Consider the following 19,090-nt stretch of genomic DNA (forward strand, 5'->3'; position numbering starts at 1 on the left):
AAAAATTGTCCATGATTACACAGTAACCTCAATCAAGCAGAGCATCCATCAAAGTCAATACCAATGAGTAGCAATGCCATACTGATTGTATTTTGGTTCAAACATTGTCCCTTTCCCTGTGTATAGAACTGAATTCCAAATGTATCCCGTTTTATATTCACAAAGCTTATAAAACTTTATGCCAAATCTTACTCTTATTGACACGATGTACTGTATCCACGACAGTCTGCCCTTATAAGCCACAAGACTTTCATCGATGCTGACATCACGGTCCAGCATGTAAATGGTCCGAAATTTTGCTACAATGGCCTGGTATAGCTCCCAAATTTTCTTCAGTTTGGATGCTGGATGGGTAATCTCATCAAAGTCTTCACGGTTGGTAAAATGCTGATATTTCATAATTAGTGATACCCTTCACTCAGACATAATTTCTCCAAAGAATAGCAGCACTGTCAGCACTTTAACAGCTCAAGTGATTCTGAGTTCTAATGCTTACGCAAGGTGCATCTGTACAGTTGCCCGAGTGACACTCGGGACTAACACTTTTAGCATGGTTTTCGCAATCCAAGTAATGCTCGGGCCTAACACTAAGGAGGCTACTTCTAGAAATATCAAAAATAAGGTAAGTGAGTTGGAGCTGTATGTAGCAGAACATAATTGTGATATTATAGCACTAACAGAAACCAGGCTAAATAACAAACATGGGGATGAGTATAACAAAGGGCTACACATTTTTTAGGAAGGATAGACAGAACAGAAAAGGAGGTGGGGTTGTTGTTTATTTCAAACAGAATTTAAATGCAAGACCTCTTCAGTTGGATGATGAGCCCCATCTTAGTGAGGATGTGTGGCTTCACCTGGAAAGCATTAGGGAAAGAGGCCTTATTTTAGGAGGGTGTTATAGACCATTTAATGCAGACAGTAATTTCAACACACAATTTTTTAGTAATATTAAAAAGGCACGTTTACGGGGGAATATATATATAGTCACAGGGGACTTAAATTATCCGAATATTAATTGGGATAAGCTTGCAAATGGTGGAACACAAGAGCAGGAGTTTTTAGAAGTAATCAGTGACTTTTTTAACACAATATGTTGAAGCACCAACGTGGGGTGAGCTTGTCTGGATTTAGTGTTTTGTAATAAGCAAGACAGAATTAAGGGTGTAGAGGCGATTGAACCACTAGGGTCAAGTCACAATAATATAATACAGTTCTCATTGTTTTGTGAGATTGCAGATGCAAATACTAAAATCGTGATGTTAGGGCAAATTTTGAGCAGATGAGGCAAAGTGAAAGGAAGATAGACTGCGATAACCTTTTAAGTGTGGAGACAGTCAAGGAGCAGTGGAACAGGTTTAAAAATGTTGTACATGTAATGCAGGATAGATACATACCAAAATTTGAAATTAATAGGACATTTTTAAAAACTCCAGAATGGGTTAATAAAGAAATAAAAAAACTGCAAAGGAAAAAACAGCTTTATAAGGCATATAAGACTAATAAATCCAAAGTGAATCACAGGGCATATGAGAACATAACGGCAACCATTAAGAAGGTTATTAGGGAGGCTAAAAGACAGTAGGAGAGGAATAGAGCAGATAAGGCGAAAGTCAACCTTAAGAGATTCTTTCAATATTTTAGCAGTAAAAGAACAGTTAAGGGGGAGGTGAAGTGCATCAGAAATAGTAAAGAAAAATTAAAAGATACAGACAGTGAAATCACAAACGCTCTAAACTTGCATTTTTCCAAGGTCCAAGTGAAGAAGTGGATAACCTCCCAGCGGTAAACAGTACTACTAAGGAGGTACTCAGTGATTTGGAAATTTTAGAGGGAGAAGTGTTGCTCAAATTAAGTAGGCTGAAATCAAACAAATCACGAGGACCAGATAATATTTACCACTGAGTTCTTAAGGAGGCTAGCGTGTACATATATAAACCTTTGACACATATTTTTAGGAAGTCACTGAGCACTGGAGAGATTAGAAAGGACTGGAAAATGGCAAATATTATCTCATTATATAAAAACAGTGCAGAGCAGGTCCAAGTAACTATAGGCCAGTAAGCTTAACATGCCTCAAAGGAAAATTAATGGAAAGAATTATTAAAGACAAGATTGAGAAGCACATGGCAAGTACTGTACAGGAGTTTTTCTGAACAGTCAGCCTGGGTTCAGAAGAGGAGGTTGTGTTTTACTAAAATGCTGGAATTCTATGAGGAAGCAACAAAACGATATGATCAAAGCAGAGCATATGATATTATTTTTCTTGACTTTCAGAAAGCATTTCATTAAGTTGCCACATGAGAGGTTGGGCATCAAACTAAAAGAAGTGGGAGTTTGGGGTGATGTTTTTAGATGGATACAGAATTGGCTCAGACACAGGAAGCAGAGGGTGATGGCATGAAGAACCTTTTCAAAATTGGCTGATGTTAAGAGTGGTGTCCAGCAGGTGTCAGTGCTGGGGCTGCTGCTATTTGTAATACAGTAATCCCTCGCTATATCGCGCTTCGCCTTTCGCGGCTTCACTCCATCGCGGATTTTATATGTAAGCATATTGAAATATATATCGCGGATTTTTTGCTGGTTCGCGGATTTCTGCGGACAATGGGTCTTTTAATTTCTGGTACATGCTTCCTCAGTTGGTTTGCCCAGTTGATTTCATACAAGGGACGCTATTGGCAGATGGCTGAGAAGCTACCCAGCTTACTTTTCTCTTTCTCTTGCTGACTTTCTCTGATCCTGACGTGGGGGGATTAAGCAGGGGGGCTGTTTGCGCACCTAGACGATACGGACGCTTGTCTAAAAATGCTGAAAGATTATCTTCACGTTTCTATCTTTTGTGCAGCTGCTTCCTGAAACGACATGCACGGTGCTTTGCATACTTAAAAGCTCGAAGGGCACGTGTTGATTTTTGCTTGAAAAACAAACTCTGTCTCTCTCTCTCTCTTTGTCTGCTCCTGACGGAGGGGGTGTGAGCTGCCGCCTTCAACAGCTTTGTGCCGCGGTGCTTCGCATACTTAAAAGCAAACAGCCCTACTGATTTGTTTGCTAGAGATTGTTTTCTCTATCTATGTGACATTTTGTGCTCCTGACACGCACTCCTTTGAAGAGGAAAATATGTTTGCATTCTTTTAATTGTGAGACGGAACTGTGATCTCTGTCTTGTCATGGAGCACAGTTTAAACTTTTGAAAAAGAGACAAATGTTTGTTTGCAGTGTTTGAATAACGTTCCTGTCTCTCTACAACCTCCTGTGTTTCTGCGCAAATCTGTGACCCAAGCATGACAATATAAAAATAACCATATAAACATATGGTTTCTACTTCGCGGATTTTCTTATTTCGCGGGTGGCTCTGGAACGCAACCCCCGCGATGGAGGAGGGATTACTGTATAAATATAAATGACTTAGATAGGAATATAAATAACAAGCTGGTTAGGTTTGCAGATGATACCAAGATAGGTGGATTGGCAGATAATGTTGAATCCATTGAATCATTAGAGAAGGACTTGGACAGCATGCAGACTTGGGCAGATTGGTGGCAGATGAAATTTAATGTCAGTAAATGTAAAATATTACACATAGAAAGTAAAAATGTTAAGTTTGAATACACAATGGGAAATCTGAAAATCGAGAGTACACCTTATGAGAAGGATTTAGGAGTCATAGTGGACTCTAAACTATCGACTTCCCGACAGTGTTCAGAAGCCATTAAGAAGGCAAACAGAATGTTAGGTTATATAGCATGATGTGTAGCGTACAAGTCCAAGAAGGTTCTGCTCAAGCTTTATAACACACTGGTGAGGCCTCATCTGGTGTACTATGTGCAGTTTTGGCCTCCAGGCTACAAAAAGGACATAGCAGCACTAGAAAAAGTCTAGAGAAGAGCGACTAGGCTGATTCCAGGGCTACAAGGGATGACTTATGAAGAAAGATTAAAAGAGCTGAGCCTTTCAGTTTAAGCAAAAGAAGATTAAGAGGTGACATGATTGAAGTGTTCAAAATTATGATAGGAATTAGTCCAGTGGACCGAGACTGTTATTTTAAAATGAGTTCGTCAAGAACACAGAGACACAATTGGAAATGTGTTAAGGGTAAATTTTGCAGAAACAGTAGGAAATTTTTCTTTACACAGAGAACCAAAGACACTTGAAATAAGATACCAAGTAGTAGACAGTAGGACTTTAGGGGCCTTCAAAACTAATCGATATTTTTTGAGAAGAATTAAGTGATTACGTCTGTCGAGCTTTGTTCGGCTGAATGGCCTGTTCTCGTCTAGATTGTTCCAAAGTTCTCCAGGAGTTGGTGCAATTTAAGCACAGACAAGTCTACTTTACATTTTAAAGGATAAGTTAATAGGTACTGAAATCATTTTAAAACTTTTAATTTGTCCATAACGCATTAGAAAAAGAAAGAAAGAAAGAAAGAAAGAAAGAAAGAAAGAAAGAAAGAAAGAAAGAAAGAAAGAAAGAAAGAAAGAAAGAAAGAAAGAAAGAAAGAAAGAAAGAAAGAAAGAAAGAAGCACCAATGTTATTCTCATAATATGTGAAAACTGAAGATTAAAATGTCATGACTGACTAGATTTTATAGAGTAAAAAACTGAATTCATGTCTTGCATAAGGATAATATAAATACAGCAATATATAAAATCTTTTTGTAGTCATAGCAAGTAAAAAGAGAAGTGAGACATTTACCTCCAATAATACTGATTGGACTATGGACTGAAGTGATATTTTATAGTAGGCAACCAAAACAGTGTAGGGGGAGTGGAAAGATGAGCATCTTGCAAGTGAATATTATTATGTTTTTATTACTGACTTTATTTGAAGAAAATAACATTCGATACAATTAAGTCAAATTTAACAAACCAAAATTCAACTCCCACCCAACAGAAAGAGAGGAGAGCCAACAACAAGAGTAAATCTTTAAAAACAACAAAAAGGGAGAATGTCCTTTTCCCGGATATAAATGCTAATTCTAAAATTGTATAGATCTTGACGTATTTTTAAAAAGTTTAATTGAGAATTAAATTTTTTCCAATTTCAGATAATATAGAACATCAGTTACCCACTGACTTATAACAGCTGGGCTGGGATTCTTCCAGTTCAGCAAGATAAGTCTATGGATATTTTAAAAAATAGATCCAAAAATGAAATGTAGAATTTGTGAAGGATGCATTCACTGAGGAATTTACGTCTGTAGAACTCTCATAGATTTAAATATTTCGTATCCATTGCCAATAATACAAAATAGAAAAAATACTTGTGAAATGATGGTTCATAAAAGTATTTAACAGAAAAGTGGATGCAGTAAAGAAACAGAGCAAGAGATGCAAGAGACAGAAGATGAGATAATAAATGATGCACAATGGGAGAATAGTTTCTAAACACACGTTACAGAATTTGAGTTATTAGAACAAGAAATGGAAAAAGGAACTAGTCTCCAGAAAGAGCAAATGCATAAAAACCAACTAACTCCATTCATTCTGTCATTCAATCACAGTAGCAACTGAGTCACAACAGACAACTGAAGAAACTAAGAGTTTTATTAACATGACATTTAATGGAAAAAAATAGAAACAGAAAAAGGCAGAAAGTAGAATGGAATACAGGGAGAGGAGAAGGACCAATTCGAGCATCGGATGGGGGATGGAATGTTGCTAGAAGATGAACCATGAAGCCCAATATTTTCAATGAAGGATACTTAAAAAAATACTTAAAATATAATCAGTGAAGTTATTTTAATTTCACCATCTTTAAACACTGGTAAGGTGGTTTGAGACAATCGAAAGCATACCAACAATGGAGCTACATTAAGGAAGTAATGTGGGAATATGAAGGAAAACAAAAGAGAATATGAGAGACTTAAGCTATGAAGCAAACACAAAGAACATAAAAATAACAAAGAGATCTGGAATAAGAATCTGTATTGGCAAAATATGAATTTAAAGAAGGAAAATAAATTATGGCTTTTAAATGAAGCATCCATCATCATTTTAAACAAAAAGAAGAGACATGTTTAAATGTTGACTTATAGAAATAAAGTTGAGGAAAAAATGTTATTTGTTTATTTGATATAATGAGCACAACATAGGAAATTAAAGATAATGAAGGAAAATTCATAAATGACAATACAGATATAATCAAAATTGTTATTAAAAAGTAAGTGGATAATACAAGTGTAAAAGAGATGACAATTCAACATATAAGCATGGGGTCAAAAGTGAAGGCTATAAAATGTTTAAAATGAGAGGAATCCCCATCACGTTCTGCAAGAGCTTTTAGGAATCAAGTACATTAAATCTGACGTCTTTAATTAAAGAAATATTAGAAGATGTGGAAAAGGCAGGAACAATGCGATCAGAAATAATAAAGCTCATATCCAAAAAAGGAAAAATAAGCAGATAGAAGATATGCATTCAAAACTTTAAAATTTTACTGAGGTCTTCACAAAAAGATTAAAAGAAGTAACACAAGACATAACTGAGCAAGACCAGACATTTGCAGTGCCAGGAATAAAAAACAAAAATACCCTGAGGGGCAAGTAAAAGAGGTATGTAGAAAGGCACAGAAATGTGAGCTAAAAAATTATAATATAAGGGATTGCAAAGGGCATTCAAGTGGAATGTACTTTTAGTATCAGTCGACCTGAGAGTTGACTGGAAACAGTGCCAGCTCTAATGGAAAAGCTGGGAGGAGAAACATAAAAGAAATGAAAAAAAGTTTGTTTTCATATGGTATAATTTAGACAAAAATTCTTAATTTTGTGATGGCATACTGTAGTTGTTACTCAAAAAACAAGAGTTATTAGAAAATGGCAAGCAATTTCGTCAGAGGGCCATGCAATTCATGACGTTCGGTATTTTAATAAATGTAATATATAAAAATGTTTTATTAAGTTAAACATACATTAAAGTAATTGTAGTCATATGCTGAATTCTGACTGAACACAAAAAAAATATATATAGTTATATATACCGTTTTAGAAATAAAACAGAACTTATTTCACTATATATGCCTATAGACCTCAGTCAGAAGTGTGAAATTGAAGTACTTTAATTGGGCTGGAGACGGTGGCACTGACCAGAAAGCAGCAGACAGAGTTGGAGGTGGCAGAGCTAAAGATGCTAAGATTTGTATTGGGTGTGACGAGGATGGATAGGATTAGAAAGGAGGACATTAGAGGGTCAGCTCAAGTTGGACGGTTGAGAGACAGGGTCAGAAAGGCGAGATTGCGTTGGTTTGGACATGTGCAGAGAAGAGATGCTGGGTATATTGGGAAAAGGAAGTTAACGATAGAACTTCCAGATAAGAGGAACAGAGGAAGGCCTAAGAGAAGGTTTATGGATGTGGTGAGAGAGGACATGCAGGTGGTGGGTGTAAGAGAACAAGATGAAGAAGACAGGACGATACGAAAGAAGATGATCCGCTGTGGAAAGCCCTATCAGGAGCAGCTGAAAGAAGAATTATCTATATATATATATAAAATTCTTTTCGCGTTTGAAACGGAAATTACGTATGACCACGCGATGTGGAAATTACGTATGAAACGTAAATTATGTATGACCACAGAACATATTATAATACAGAAACTAATCACTTCGTTTGTGGACGCCATTTTTATATCGTCTTTACAAATTGTTATTATTTGTGCGAGAGTTATTTTACTGATATTGAAAAGAAGTAAACACAAACACACCGATCTATCCCATAGAAGTGCACCCCGCGTCGTCCTCTCCCAGCCACCCTCTCTGGACTACAGCGCTGAGCCGTCTGCCGCCAGGCGCGTTCTGACAGAGAAGTTTTATTTATTTGTCCATGTGACTGTTGCGGAAACTGCCACATTGTAACTTTTTTTTAGTTGGCAGTACTTGATAGTAGAAGAGATGAGGAAAACAGCTTTGCGTCTTTCTACTTTTTAACTGCGGCGAGCTATAAACAACATGCGTGAGAACAGAGTGGACACTGGGAGGCGCGGAATGTCGGGCTGCTCCGCACGGTCGAGAGCTTAGCAGTTTCGGGCAGTGTCCTCTCTTCTCGCACTGTTTGTGACACTTCAAGTGCCCCGTCGGCTCCTGGGAGAATGGAAATCTTTGCGAATGAGTGTAATCAGTGCCATTGAAGCAGGACTCTGTTTGTAAATTACCCTGCACTACATTTACTGTCCCTTAAGGTCAGTCCGGGTCACTAAAACCCTGCAACATTCAAGGTTCCTTTTGTAATCAATTATTTTAAAGAACTAAATCACAGGCACGTAGTGCAAGGTTGTCAGGCACAAATTTGGACGATCACATAGAAAATGTAATTTCTATACCACAGCGGTCGTGTAGCGCCTTTCACAAGGGATCTACTACCGACAGATGATCCAAATACATTTTAGCTCCTGTTAGTACTACTTACCTGTTGTGTTATAGCGCCTTTAAAATGTAGTTTACCCCAAACCACTCCAGTAGTGCTCCATATACAGTGGTGTGAAAAAATATTTGCCCCCTTCCTGATTTCTTATTCTTTTGCATGTTTGTCACACAAAATGTTTCTGATGATCAAACACATTTAACCATTAGTCAAATATAACACAAGTAAACACAAAATGCAGTTTTTAAATGATGGTGTTTATTATTTAGGGAGAAAAAAAATCCAAACCTACATGGCCCTGTGTGAAAAAGTAATTGCCCCCTTGTTAAAAAATAACCTAACTGTGGTGTATCACACCTGAGTTCAATTTCCGTAGCCACCCCCCAGGCCTGATTACTGCCACACCTGTTTCAATCAAGAAATCACTTAAATAGGAGCTGCCTGACACAGAGAAGTAGACCAAAAGCACCTCAAAAGCTAGACATCATGCCAAGATCCAAAGAAATTCAGGAACAAATGAGAACAGAAGTAATTGAGATCTATCAGTCTGGTAAAGGTTATAAAGCCATTTCTAAAGCTTTGGGACTCCAGCGAACCACAGTGAGAGCCATTATCCACAAATGGCAAAAACATGGAACAGTGGTGAACCTTCCCAGGAGTGGCCGGCCGACCAAAATTACCCCAAGAGCGCAGAGACGACTCATCCGAGAGGTCACAAAAGACCCCAGGACAACGTCTAAAGAACTGCAGGCCTCACTTGCCTCAATTAAGGTCAGTGTTCACGACTCCACCATAAGAAAGAGACTGGGCAAAAACGGCCTGCATGGCAGATTTCCAAGACGCAAACCACTGTTAAGCAAAAAGAACATTAGGGCTCGTCTCAATTTTGCTAAGAAACATCTCAATGATTGCCAAGACTTTTGGGAAAATACCTTGTGGACTGATGAGTCAAAAGTTGAACTTTTTGGAATGCAAATGTCCCGTTACATCTGGCATAAAAGGAACACAGCATTTCAGAAAAAGAACATCATACCAACAGTAAAATATGGTGGTGGTAGTGTGATGGTCTGGGGTTGTTTTGCTGCTTCAGGACCTGGAAGGCTTGCTGTGATAGATGGAACCATGAATTCTACTGTCTACCAAAAAATCCTGAAGGAGAATGCCCGGCCATCTGTTCGTCAACTCAAGCTGAAGCGATCTTGGGTGCTGCAACAGGACAATGACCCAAAACACACCAGCAAATCCACCTCTGAATGGCTGAAGAAAAACAAAATGAAGACTTTGGAGTGGCCTAGTCAAAGCCCTGACCTGAATCCAATTGAGATGCTATGGCATGACCTTAAAAAGGCGGTTCATGCTAGAAAACCCTCAAATAAAGCTGAATTACAACAATTTTGCAAAGATGAGTGGGCCAAAATTCCTCCAGAGCCCTGTAAAAGACTCATTGTAAGTTATCGCAAACGCTTGATTGCAGTTATTGCTGCTAAGGGTGGCCCAACCAGTTATTAGGTTCAGGGGGCAATTACTTTTTCACACAGGGCCATGTAGGTTTGGATTTTTTTTTCTCCCTAAATAATAAAAACCACCATTTACAAACTGCATTTTGTGTTTACTTGTGTTATATTTGACTAATGGTTAAATGTGTTTGATGATCAGAAACATTTTGTGTGACAAACATGCAAAAGAATAAGAAATCAGGAAGGGGGCAAATAGTTTTTCACACCACTGTATCTTCTTAAATGTTAATGTTTTACTGTTTAATAACTAATAGACTACATTTTATTTTTTTCCCTTGCACTCAGTGAGTGAAGCCACTGGGTAATCAACTACGTGTAGTTAATAATAAAATTCAAATAGTAGATTCAAATAGTGCCTAGAAGCAATATGAATCATGCTGGAGGGCCTGTGACCTTGCATCTCAGCTAATATATAAACCTTTATATCGAAGACAAATTATGTTTTAATACCAAATATCCACACTGGAATGGATTTTCAGTGTTCTAATGATGCTTGTATCTTCTACAAATGCAATATAATGTGTATTTTTTGCCAGCACAAATTTATACAAGCCACCCAGATGTTAATATTTGCATCTTTTAAACCACAAAAAGTTAATTATTAAGTAAAAATGTCCCTGATCAGAAGGGAAGCTGCCTGTTTTTCAGTTGCTCTCAACTTATCAAAAACACTCATTTTGTAAAATATATTAGATAATAACTGAACAAAAAAAAACTGCAGCCAATGAACTGGGATGTAGTGCACACAAGTGGAATAAACTTGGACATATGAATTAATAAATGGGAATATCATATATACACTTTTCAAGGGGCTGGAAATCTTCTGTGATGTTCTTGTAAATCTGTACAGCACCTTCTTCATTAACCAAGCTGTCATAAAAACTAAGAGGTGCTTTTGAAGTGAATACAATAGTTGTAGTGCAAGTAGCATTGTCATGTGTGCAGGGCATGGCAACATACTAAACAAGTGATTAAACTGCACACAGTTTAAATAGAAATTATAACAAAGAAGACTGACCATTGAAGATATATAAATACAACAGCTATTGTACAGTGATTGGAAGGATAAAAAAATATATATGTTAAACAAAACACTGTAAATAAAATATAGATCAGCACCTTCCATGTAGGGTCATAGAAAAGGAAAAGCAAATTTTAAATATTTTAAACAATTAAAAATTTTGGGCAAAATCTGTATTGCTTACCTGGGATAGCTTCATGTGCCGTAAGAACCACACTGATAATTGGTTGCTTTGCTCCACTTGATTGATCAGGATCTTTACTTAAACATACTTTTTCTGATCTCTGAATTCGTGCCTTTTTTGGTGGCCTCTCTATATCTTCATCTTTATCCCCACATGTTAGTCTAACTGTTGAGTCATTATCTATTTAAAAAAAAGGTACTTATATATTAAACTAACAAAACCACAACAAATTTTTAAAAGAGTAACAATTTAAAAAAATTACAAAATAACATTGTCAACCTAAGGTTCTGCTGCTAACATGGAATTTTAAACTGCACTGGATGTGACATTCAAATAAATACAGTATGTCCCAGTCATCCCATCCTCTGATTGCACAAGAGGTTCAAATGTGAGGAAACTCAGAGAAAAACAGTATTTACACATTTTTATTTGTTGTCAGATTTAGCTGGGATCAATCAAGAAATTCTGGTCACTCTTAAGATGAAAGATGCTGCAAATTCATTATGAACATTGTGAGCTTTTTTCCAGGCACACTCTAAATCTGCTTTTTGATTCTAATCTGAAAATGTTGTCATTATCAGTTCAAACTGAGTGTTTATATTTTCCATTTAAATTTTAAGAAAGTAAAATGGGTGTCATGTATCCTTAGTTGTTTGGTTGCCATCTGATGGCTCTAAAGACCTGGGTTCAAATCTCAGCCCTGGTACAATTTGGAGCTGGCATATACCCACTGTGTCTGTGGGACTTTTCTCCTGGCACACAGATTTCACACATCCAAAAGTCTAACAGCTCTAAACTCTGTATTTGAATAAGTTACTTCAGAAGACAAATGAAGTAAACTCAGTATTTTCATCACTAACCAAAACTAAATGTCAAAGAGCACAGCAAAATGTCCTCATTTCACACAACAATTTTATGCAGGCATTGCTGGTGAAAACTGTGGAGAGAAATAATTTGTCATCCTGAGTTACTGAAAATGAAAATGTACTCCAGTAAAGCACAAACTTAGCAATATATTAGAGAGACAGACTATGTAGCATACTGTAGAAGGCCCAGTCAAGGGACTAGGACGTCATTTGGCCCATATCAGCTAGACTGTGTCCTTGCAAATTCCCAAAGAACATTAGGTTATTTTCTACAGGATCTGTGTCTACAGGAATTGAATTTTCCTCTCCTTTGTTACTAGCTGGCATTTTTTTTTTAAATCTTTTTCTAATTTAATTTATACTCCTTTACATGTTATCTTTGGGAAAATGAACATTAAAAAATTACTGTCTATTTGCCAATATGTTTAAATTGCTAAATTTGTGTATGAGTCCCAAGACTTTCTTCTGAAAAGGGTCCTATATAGGAATGTACCAAAATGAACTGAATACTAACCTATGAATTTGATGACCTATCAAATTATAATGCAATTTAATTGGGAAAATTCTACCCATCCATTATCAAACTCACTTTTTCCAATTGTGACGGATGGCCGGAACGCCCCCTTTGACACTAGATCCGGGGGAGCAGCCATGGGATCCATGCTATGTCCCCCGGAACACTTGGTGGCAGCCTCTCTGGGTTGCATTGGGGCCAAAATTTTGGAACACCGGAACTCATTCCTGTTGGGCTCCGTGGCCACTGCCAGGGGGAGCTGCACCCAGGTGTTCCGGGAGACGTAGCGTGGATCGCATGGCTGCTCCCACGGATGTAGTATCAAAGGTGCGTCCCGGCCGGCCATCACACAATATATGGTTAACTGTGTAGCACTGGACACAAGACATGACCAGGCACTAGGTTGGAAACCAGTCCTTTGTAGGACACTGTCACATACACTGGGCCAATTCAAAGTTGACAATTAACATAAAACACATTTTTGGGATGCGGCAATAAGGCCAGAGCAACTGGAAAAAACTCATGCACACAATCTGAGAACAGTTCAGGATGCTGCTTCACAGCTCCTGGGTTCTGGGCAGGAAATAAATAAAAATACCAAATGTAGCCTTGTTTATAAATAAAAAAGATGAACTTACACTTTTCTTCTTCATCATCACCATCTTCTTCGAGTTCCATGATACAGATGTGCTTCTTCAGCTGTCTTTTGTTGCAAAACTTTCGACAACATTTCCGACATTCTAAAATTCCAGGGTCTTCAGAAGCCACTTCTTGTTCCTCAGGCTGGACTTCTTCGGTGTGCTTTGTATTTTTATTTACCAATTCCTCCTCTACATAAAACTTCTTAGTAGAACCTTTTGGCCTTCCTCTTTTCCTTTTTATTACATGGCATTCTGTAAGTAATACAAGAGGTATATGTCTTTAATTAAATTAATGGGTAGAGCTGCATTTTATTTTAATTTTCCATTTACTTGAATCTATTTTTTTATGTAAAAAGGTACAGTATATTTGTTCAACTTCAGTCAAAAAAAAAAACAATTAATGCATAGAAAATTTAATATGGAAAAAAATTATCAGTCATCCCAGTGCTCTGCAGCAAAAGTATGATGGACAGTATATATTTTACCTAAACAGTAATCAGGTCAGGTCAGGTTAGGGAGGATGAACTGGTACAGCGTGTTGACACACCAACCACAAGACGAAACAGCTCGGGATCTTGGTTGGTAACCCCCCAGACAGACACGCGGCCCAGTCCCACCCTCCAGAAATGACCCTTTATCAGCCACAGCCAGATGTTACATGAATGCCCCCTTGGCCTGGTCCAGCTACTCGGGTCCTCAACAATGAGGATCCTGTGAGCTGGATCACACTCAGGGAATCGCGCCACATGGCCGTAGTGCCGTAACTGACGCTCCCTCACAATGCAGGTAATGTGCTTCATTCGGGAGTCCATTAACAAACGCTCATTCGACACAAAGTCACACCAGCAGTACCCAAGGATTCTCTGAAGAGACACAGTAGTGAAGGAGTCCAGTCTTCGTTTCAGGTCACTGGATAGCGTCCATGTCTCACAACCATATAGCATAGACAGGAAGCACCAGGGGCCTCATGTATAAACGGTGCGTACACACAGAAATGTTGCGTAAGAATGTTTCCACGTTCAAATCGCGATGTATAAAACCTAAACTTGGCGTAAAGCCACGCATACTTCCACGGTACCTCATACCCTGTCGTACGCAAGTTCTCCGCTCGGTTTTGCAGACTGGCGGCACCCAGCGTCAAAGCAGTGCTACTGTTCCTGTGTGCTTTATCATTCTTTTTCAGATCCATGTCCCTGACTTGGCTTTATAAATACACTGAAATTAACCGCATATTGTTGCCACAGCAGATCATCTTTTTCCATATTACTCTCACTGCACAACTCGGAGAAGCTGATCGGAAAGAAAAATATCGGTATACAGCATCAAGCACACGCTGCCTCAGCCACGCTTCCTATTTGAACTGCTTCTCACACGGCAAACGCTTCAAACCTTTCCTGTACGGACCTCGTGGTTCAGAGTTTCATCCCAAGAGCTCTAAACGCACTCAATCAGTCCATCAACTACTCCTTGTAGAACAGTTTGGACTTATAAGTACAATCACCTCACTGTAAACTTGCACTACAGTTATAATACTGCACAACCTGAGCCACTTTATAAAGCGCGTATTTACATATGATGACGATATCATTTTTAAGATGAAATGCAGCAAAATATGTTTATTATACAGACAAAAGCACTGTATGCTTCACTGGGACAGGCATGAACGATAGAATAATTAAACATGTACTACGAAGATATTTCAATGTCCCTTAAAAGTTTTGAAGAATCGGCGTTATAAGCTTACAGGTGGCTTTACGTCTATTACAGAGCTGGTTGTGTGGCGATTGGTTACTTGGAGAAAGAAAAGGAAGGACAGGAATTGGAGGTTAGTATGTTTGAAAGAGACAGTACTGCAGGGGTGGCCTTAGGCATGTGCAAAATGTGCACCTGCACAGGGCCGCCAAATCCCAGGGTCCATCACACCAATATATATTGAATATAAAACAGAAAGAGAAAATAACAACACAGCTAAAAACGCAGCGGCAAATTTCGGCAAAAGTTAAATGCTTGTGTCATGAGCACGAGGCAGCTATGCAGTGTCCGCAACGGACGTGGCCATCTGCCGTGCATAAGATACCATATTGACATTGGTGGGCGAAGGGGCCACCGATTCTTTCTCTGCCCAGGGCCGCCACAAGCCTAGAGCCGCCCCAGAGTACTGCTGCAATAAATTATTTCATCGAAGGTCACACACAATCACAGCGCCACATTGTTCCCATGTTTAATAACGTGCTTTAACTCCTATCATCATGAAAATGATATCACGTATACATCTCAGTATTTTAGTTAGTCAAAGAGCTGTAATATCACGAATGTAATGGATTCTGTGTCCTGTAGGAGGAAGAGAAAGCCGGTTTAATAAGCACATAGTGATTCACACACAGAGCACATAGAAGATCAAATACAAAACAAAGCATTTAACGTGCTACTTTAATTACGATGTGATTTGAGAAACTGGTTAATTAAACGATTTTAAGATGAAGTTTATGATGTTCTACTTTAATGACAAAATAAACTACGTAATTAAAGTGAAAATTTCGAGATTGAAGTTGACATTTTGTGCTTTTTCCCCCACTGTGTTCCTTTTTTTTCTCTGTACCCTAATAAGCTTCCATATGACACTGGGCTACGTCTCGCCTTTTCACGGCAACTTTGATATCTGACAACTTCTTTTTTATTTCGGGCACTGTGCAGCTTTGTGAACTTGAGCTTTCGAGTTTCTCCGACACGCTATGTCAGTCGATTAGCTTCCTTTTGTTGTTTATATCACTGTTTAAAACAATAGTATGTTTTTCCTTGCCTCCACTTGGTATTCGCTGAAATTCTTCCATTTTCCCTCTTGCTTTTCCCATTGTCTTTTTACAGAACACTGAGCTTAAGGGCTATTTATATTGCTTTGCATATTCAAAGAGAAGTAATTCTGGGAGGAGTTGGGGCGGGACAGCAGGCGCTTGCACGAGCGTTACTTTTCACGCTGATCGGGGTTTATGTAGCGGAAAAATGTGGAAGTTTGCATACGTACAGATTCCTGCATCTGGATTTTTCTCTGCGTAAGCACATTTCAGCTTTTGTGCTTACATCATGTTATAGTGCGAATTCTACGCACGGCGTTATGCATGAGGCCCCAGGACTCTAAAGACTTGGACCTTCATTGTTTTGTATAGATATTGGGAGTGCCGCGCCCCACCCCCACCACCACCCCATGCTCACCCAATCCGTCAACCGACTTCATAGGAAGAGTCACCAGTGACATGAATGCTTACTTACTTAAGTAGTAATGACAAAACATATTTCTGAACAGTCATGAACAAAATTTTGTTTCTGCTAAACCTTGCCACAAACGGCTTTCTCTTATCATTCCTCTTTATAAGAAGAATGACTAAGCCTTGTGACAATCAGACTTCTTCACACTGTGATTGGTACTGCATTAAAAAATGGCCAAATGACTCTCAATGAGCACATAAGGCATTACAGATATAATTGTAACTTTCCTTACACTGGTATACAAGTACAGTACTAAAGGCTAAAAAATCCTTGCTTTTCAGACTCTCAAGTACTACTGGATTCCAGAAAGGTTCTATGAAATACAAAAGCTTATTCCACCTGTGAAAGCTTCACAAATAAAAGATGAATACTTAAAAATGCATAAAAAAGAAGCATAATACTGTGACATGCACAATAATTTTATTATTGTTAAGTTATTGTTCAAAAATAATTAAAATTTCAAGATGAAGTGTCCTTTTCGTTCAAAGAAAGCACACACTTTGCTTAGACAAATGACCCAGGTGTTACTTAAATGTGCTGTACACCATATGCATGATTCAGTTCTATTCAATTTTGTATTATTTGCTTCACAAGAGGTTGGCTCGGAGCAAGGCAACAGATTTTTAAAAAGCAGTGTAACACAAAAATGATTAATTAACATAGAATATGCAGTATTCCAGGTGGCAACAGACAAGAAGTAAAGAAAAACTCCAGTGTGATGCAAATTTGGTAGAAAATAAACCACTGGAGGATCATGTAGAAAGCAAACCTCTGGCAGACACTGACCTGTTGGCTTTCCAGTACTCTCCCGAGAAATCTAACATGATACAGTCAAGAATTGTCATGTTTATTGTGCACGTTCTATTTGCATATGATTAGAGATGCATCTCCCTCAAGTTATTTAAACATCAGTATATGAACTAACTTTTTGTAAGAGTTGAATTTGAACCCTGCTCCAGTGTGCACCTGGCATGTTTCTGAGTCTCATATCCTTCTGAGCTTATGCTTAAAAGCTGATGCTCTCATTTTATTATTCACTATGATAAATGTATTTCATGTTATTTTATATAACCCCTTAAGAGAATACCTGCATGTTATATTTATGGCATAACCATTCTTCTATAGTACTAAGTTTCCTGTTTTTGTACCCAGCTGGATCATAATATTATTTTATATATATATATATTATATATATATATGGTTGAAATAGTTTACTGTCAAATAATGCAGAGTACGTGACACGTGTTTCGCCCTCATTCTGGGCTCATCAGGCGTACACACTCCACTGCACTCCCTCTCGGGAATTGAACCTCGGACGTCAGCGCTAGAGGCGAAGCCCCTAACGTTGCGCCACGGTGTGTGGTTCGTTCATTTGACAGCATGTAGATCAGGGTAATTACATTCACGGCATTCGTAGTCTGAATCACAATCTGATTGTATGGGTGGTTACAATTTCCAAATTGTATGTGTGTAGAGAAAAGCCAAGCAAAATGACACCTTTTATTGGCTAACTAGAAAGATTACAATATGCAAGCTTTCGAGGCAACTCAGGCCCCTTCTTCAGGCAAGATGTAATCAACCTGAAGAAGGGGCCTGAGTTGCCTCGAAAGCTTGCATATTGTAATCTTTCTAGTTAGCCAATAAAAGGTGTCATTTTGCTTGGCTTTTCTCTACATTCATAATGGCTAACACGGTACAACACCCTAGTACTACAAATTGTATGTGGAAAAACTCACACATCTCCTAAAATAAGAATACAAATAACACATTTAAAATGTTATGTACATCCTAAGGAAACAGGACTATCAATCAAATTGTGGTCATTTAAGGTATCAACATCTGCCATGTCCCGCTAGCAAAAAGGTGTAACCAATCATATCAAACGTTTTCTGATTATGAAATGAATTCCTTTTTTTGAGTAGTGACCTAATCAATGGATTGTATAAATATAGCGCAGAGGACACTTTTTTCTTTGTAGCATGTGGCCAACATCTGGCTAACATGTAATGCACTTGTTACCTCTTCGGAGATTTAGATGCAGAATAACATTTGCCGCTTTCTCCTGTCTGTGTTTTATTGCTTAAATCAGGGCATTCCAATGGGGGGTTGGGTGGGGGGTGTCTGCATTCATAATTTTTTTCCACACTCTCCTGCAATTGTCTTTACCCAGCTTACCCATTTCTGAGTTGCTAAGTGCCAGGGCATAAAGCGGTAAGTCGATCTAACTAAGAACTAGGACAGGTTGGGACACTTATGTAATGCAAGAGTATACAAAAACATTATTTCACTACAGCAATGTCAAAAGACTAAACAAACTGTGCAATGGGAGACAGTGCAAGCTCATAGCTAAAAGGGTCTTTGTTCACTTCAACCTCACTTTAAATTAAAATCCGCATGCTATGGCAGAGATTTTTCACTTGTAACCACTGTGAAGTTCTAGGCTACTTTTTTAGGCACGCTGCTTGGTAACCATCATTGTTTGCCAATCACCAGTGGCTAGGCAAAACTTTTACCCTTTGTACTCACTAAGCTATCAAAACACACTGTCACCAGATTATAAACAACCATTTTTGCCCCATAGCCCCTCTTCAATCACTGTCTTATGAAGGCAGATTTGTGGCAGGGCCTGTCATTCAGAGATAGAGGTACAGTAGGTGCTGTGTCTTCTTCTAACAATAAGAATTTTATTTATATAGCACTTTATCCTACATTTACATGCAACTCAAGGTGC

The 19,090-nt window shown here is 38.3% G+C and overlaps 1 protein-coding gene across 3 annotated transcripts in view; it reads right to left on the reverse strand.

The window, feature by feature from the left end:
* LOC114664097 (zinc finger protein ZFAT-like) overlaps nucleotides 1-19,090 on the reverse strand; it is a 179,955-nt gene that overhangs the window by 141,948 nt on the left and 18,917 nt on the right. For all 3 annotated transcript variants that reach the window (XM_051936012.1, XM_051936011.1, XM_051936010.1), the window contains exons 3-4: nucleotides 13,093-13,347; nucleotides 11,075-11,254 (exon numbers count right to left, since the gene is read on the reverse strand). In XM_051936012.1, coding sequence (XP_051791972.1) covers nucleotides 11,075-11,254; nucleotides 13,093-13,347 — 435 coding nt within the window. The remainder of the gene's footprint in view (nucleotides 1-11,074; nucleotides 11,255-13,092; nucleotides 13,348-19,090) is intronic.

This window comes from Erpetoichthys calabaricus, chromosome 13 (genome assembly GCF_900747795.2).
Source record: "Erpetoichthys calabaricus chromosome 13, fErpCal1.3, whole genome shotgun sequence".
NCBI lineage: Eukaryota > Metazoa > Chordata > Cladistia > Polypteriformes > Polypteridae > Erpetoichthys > Erpetoichthys calabaricus.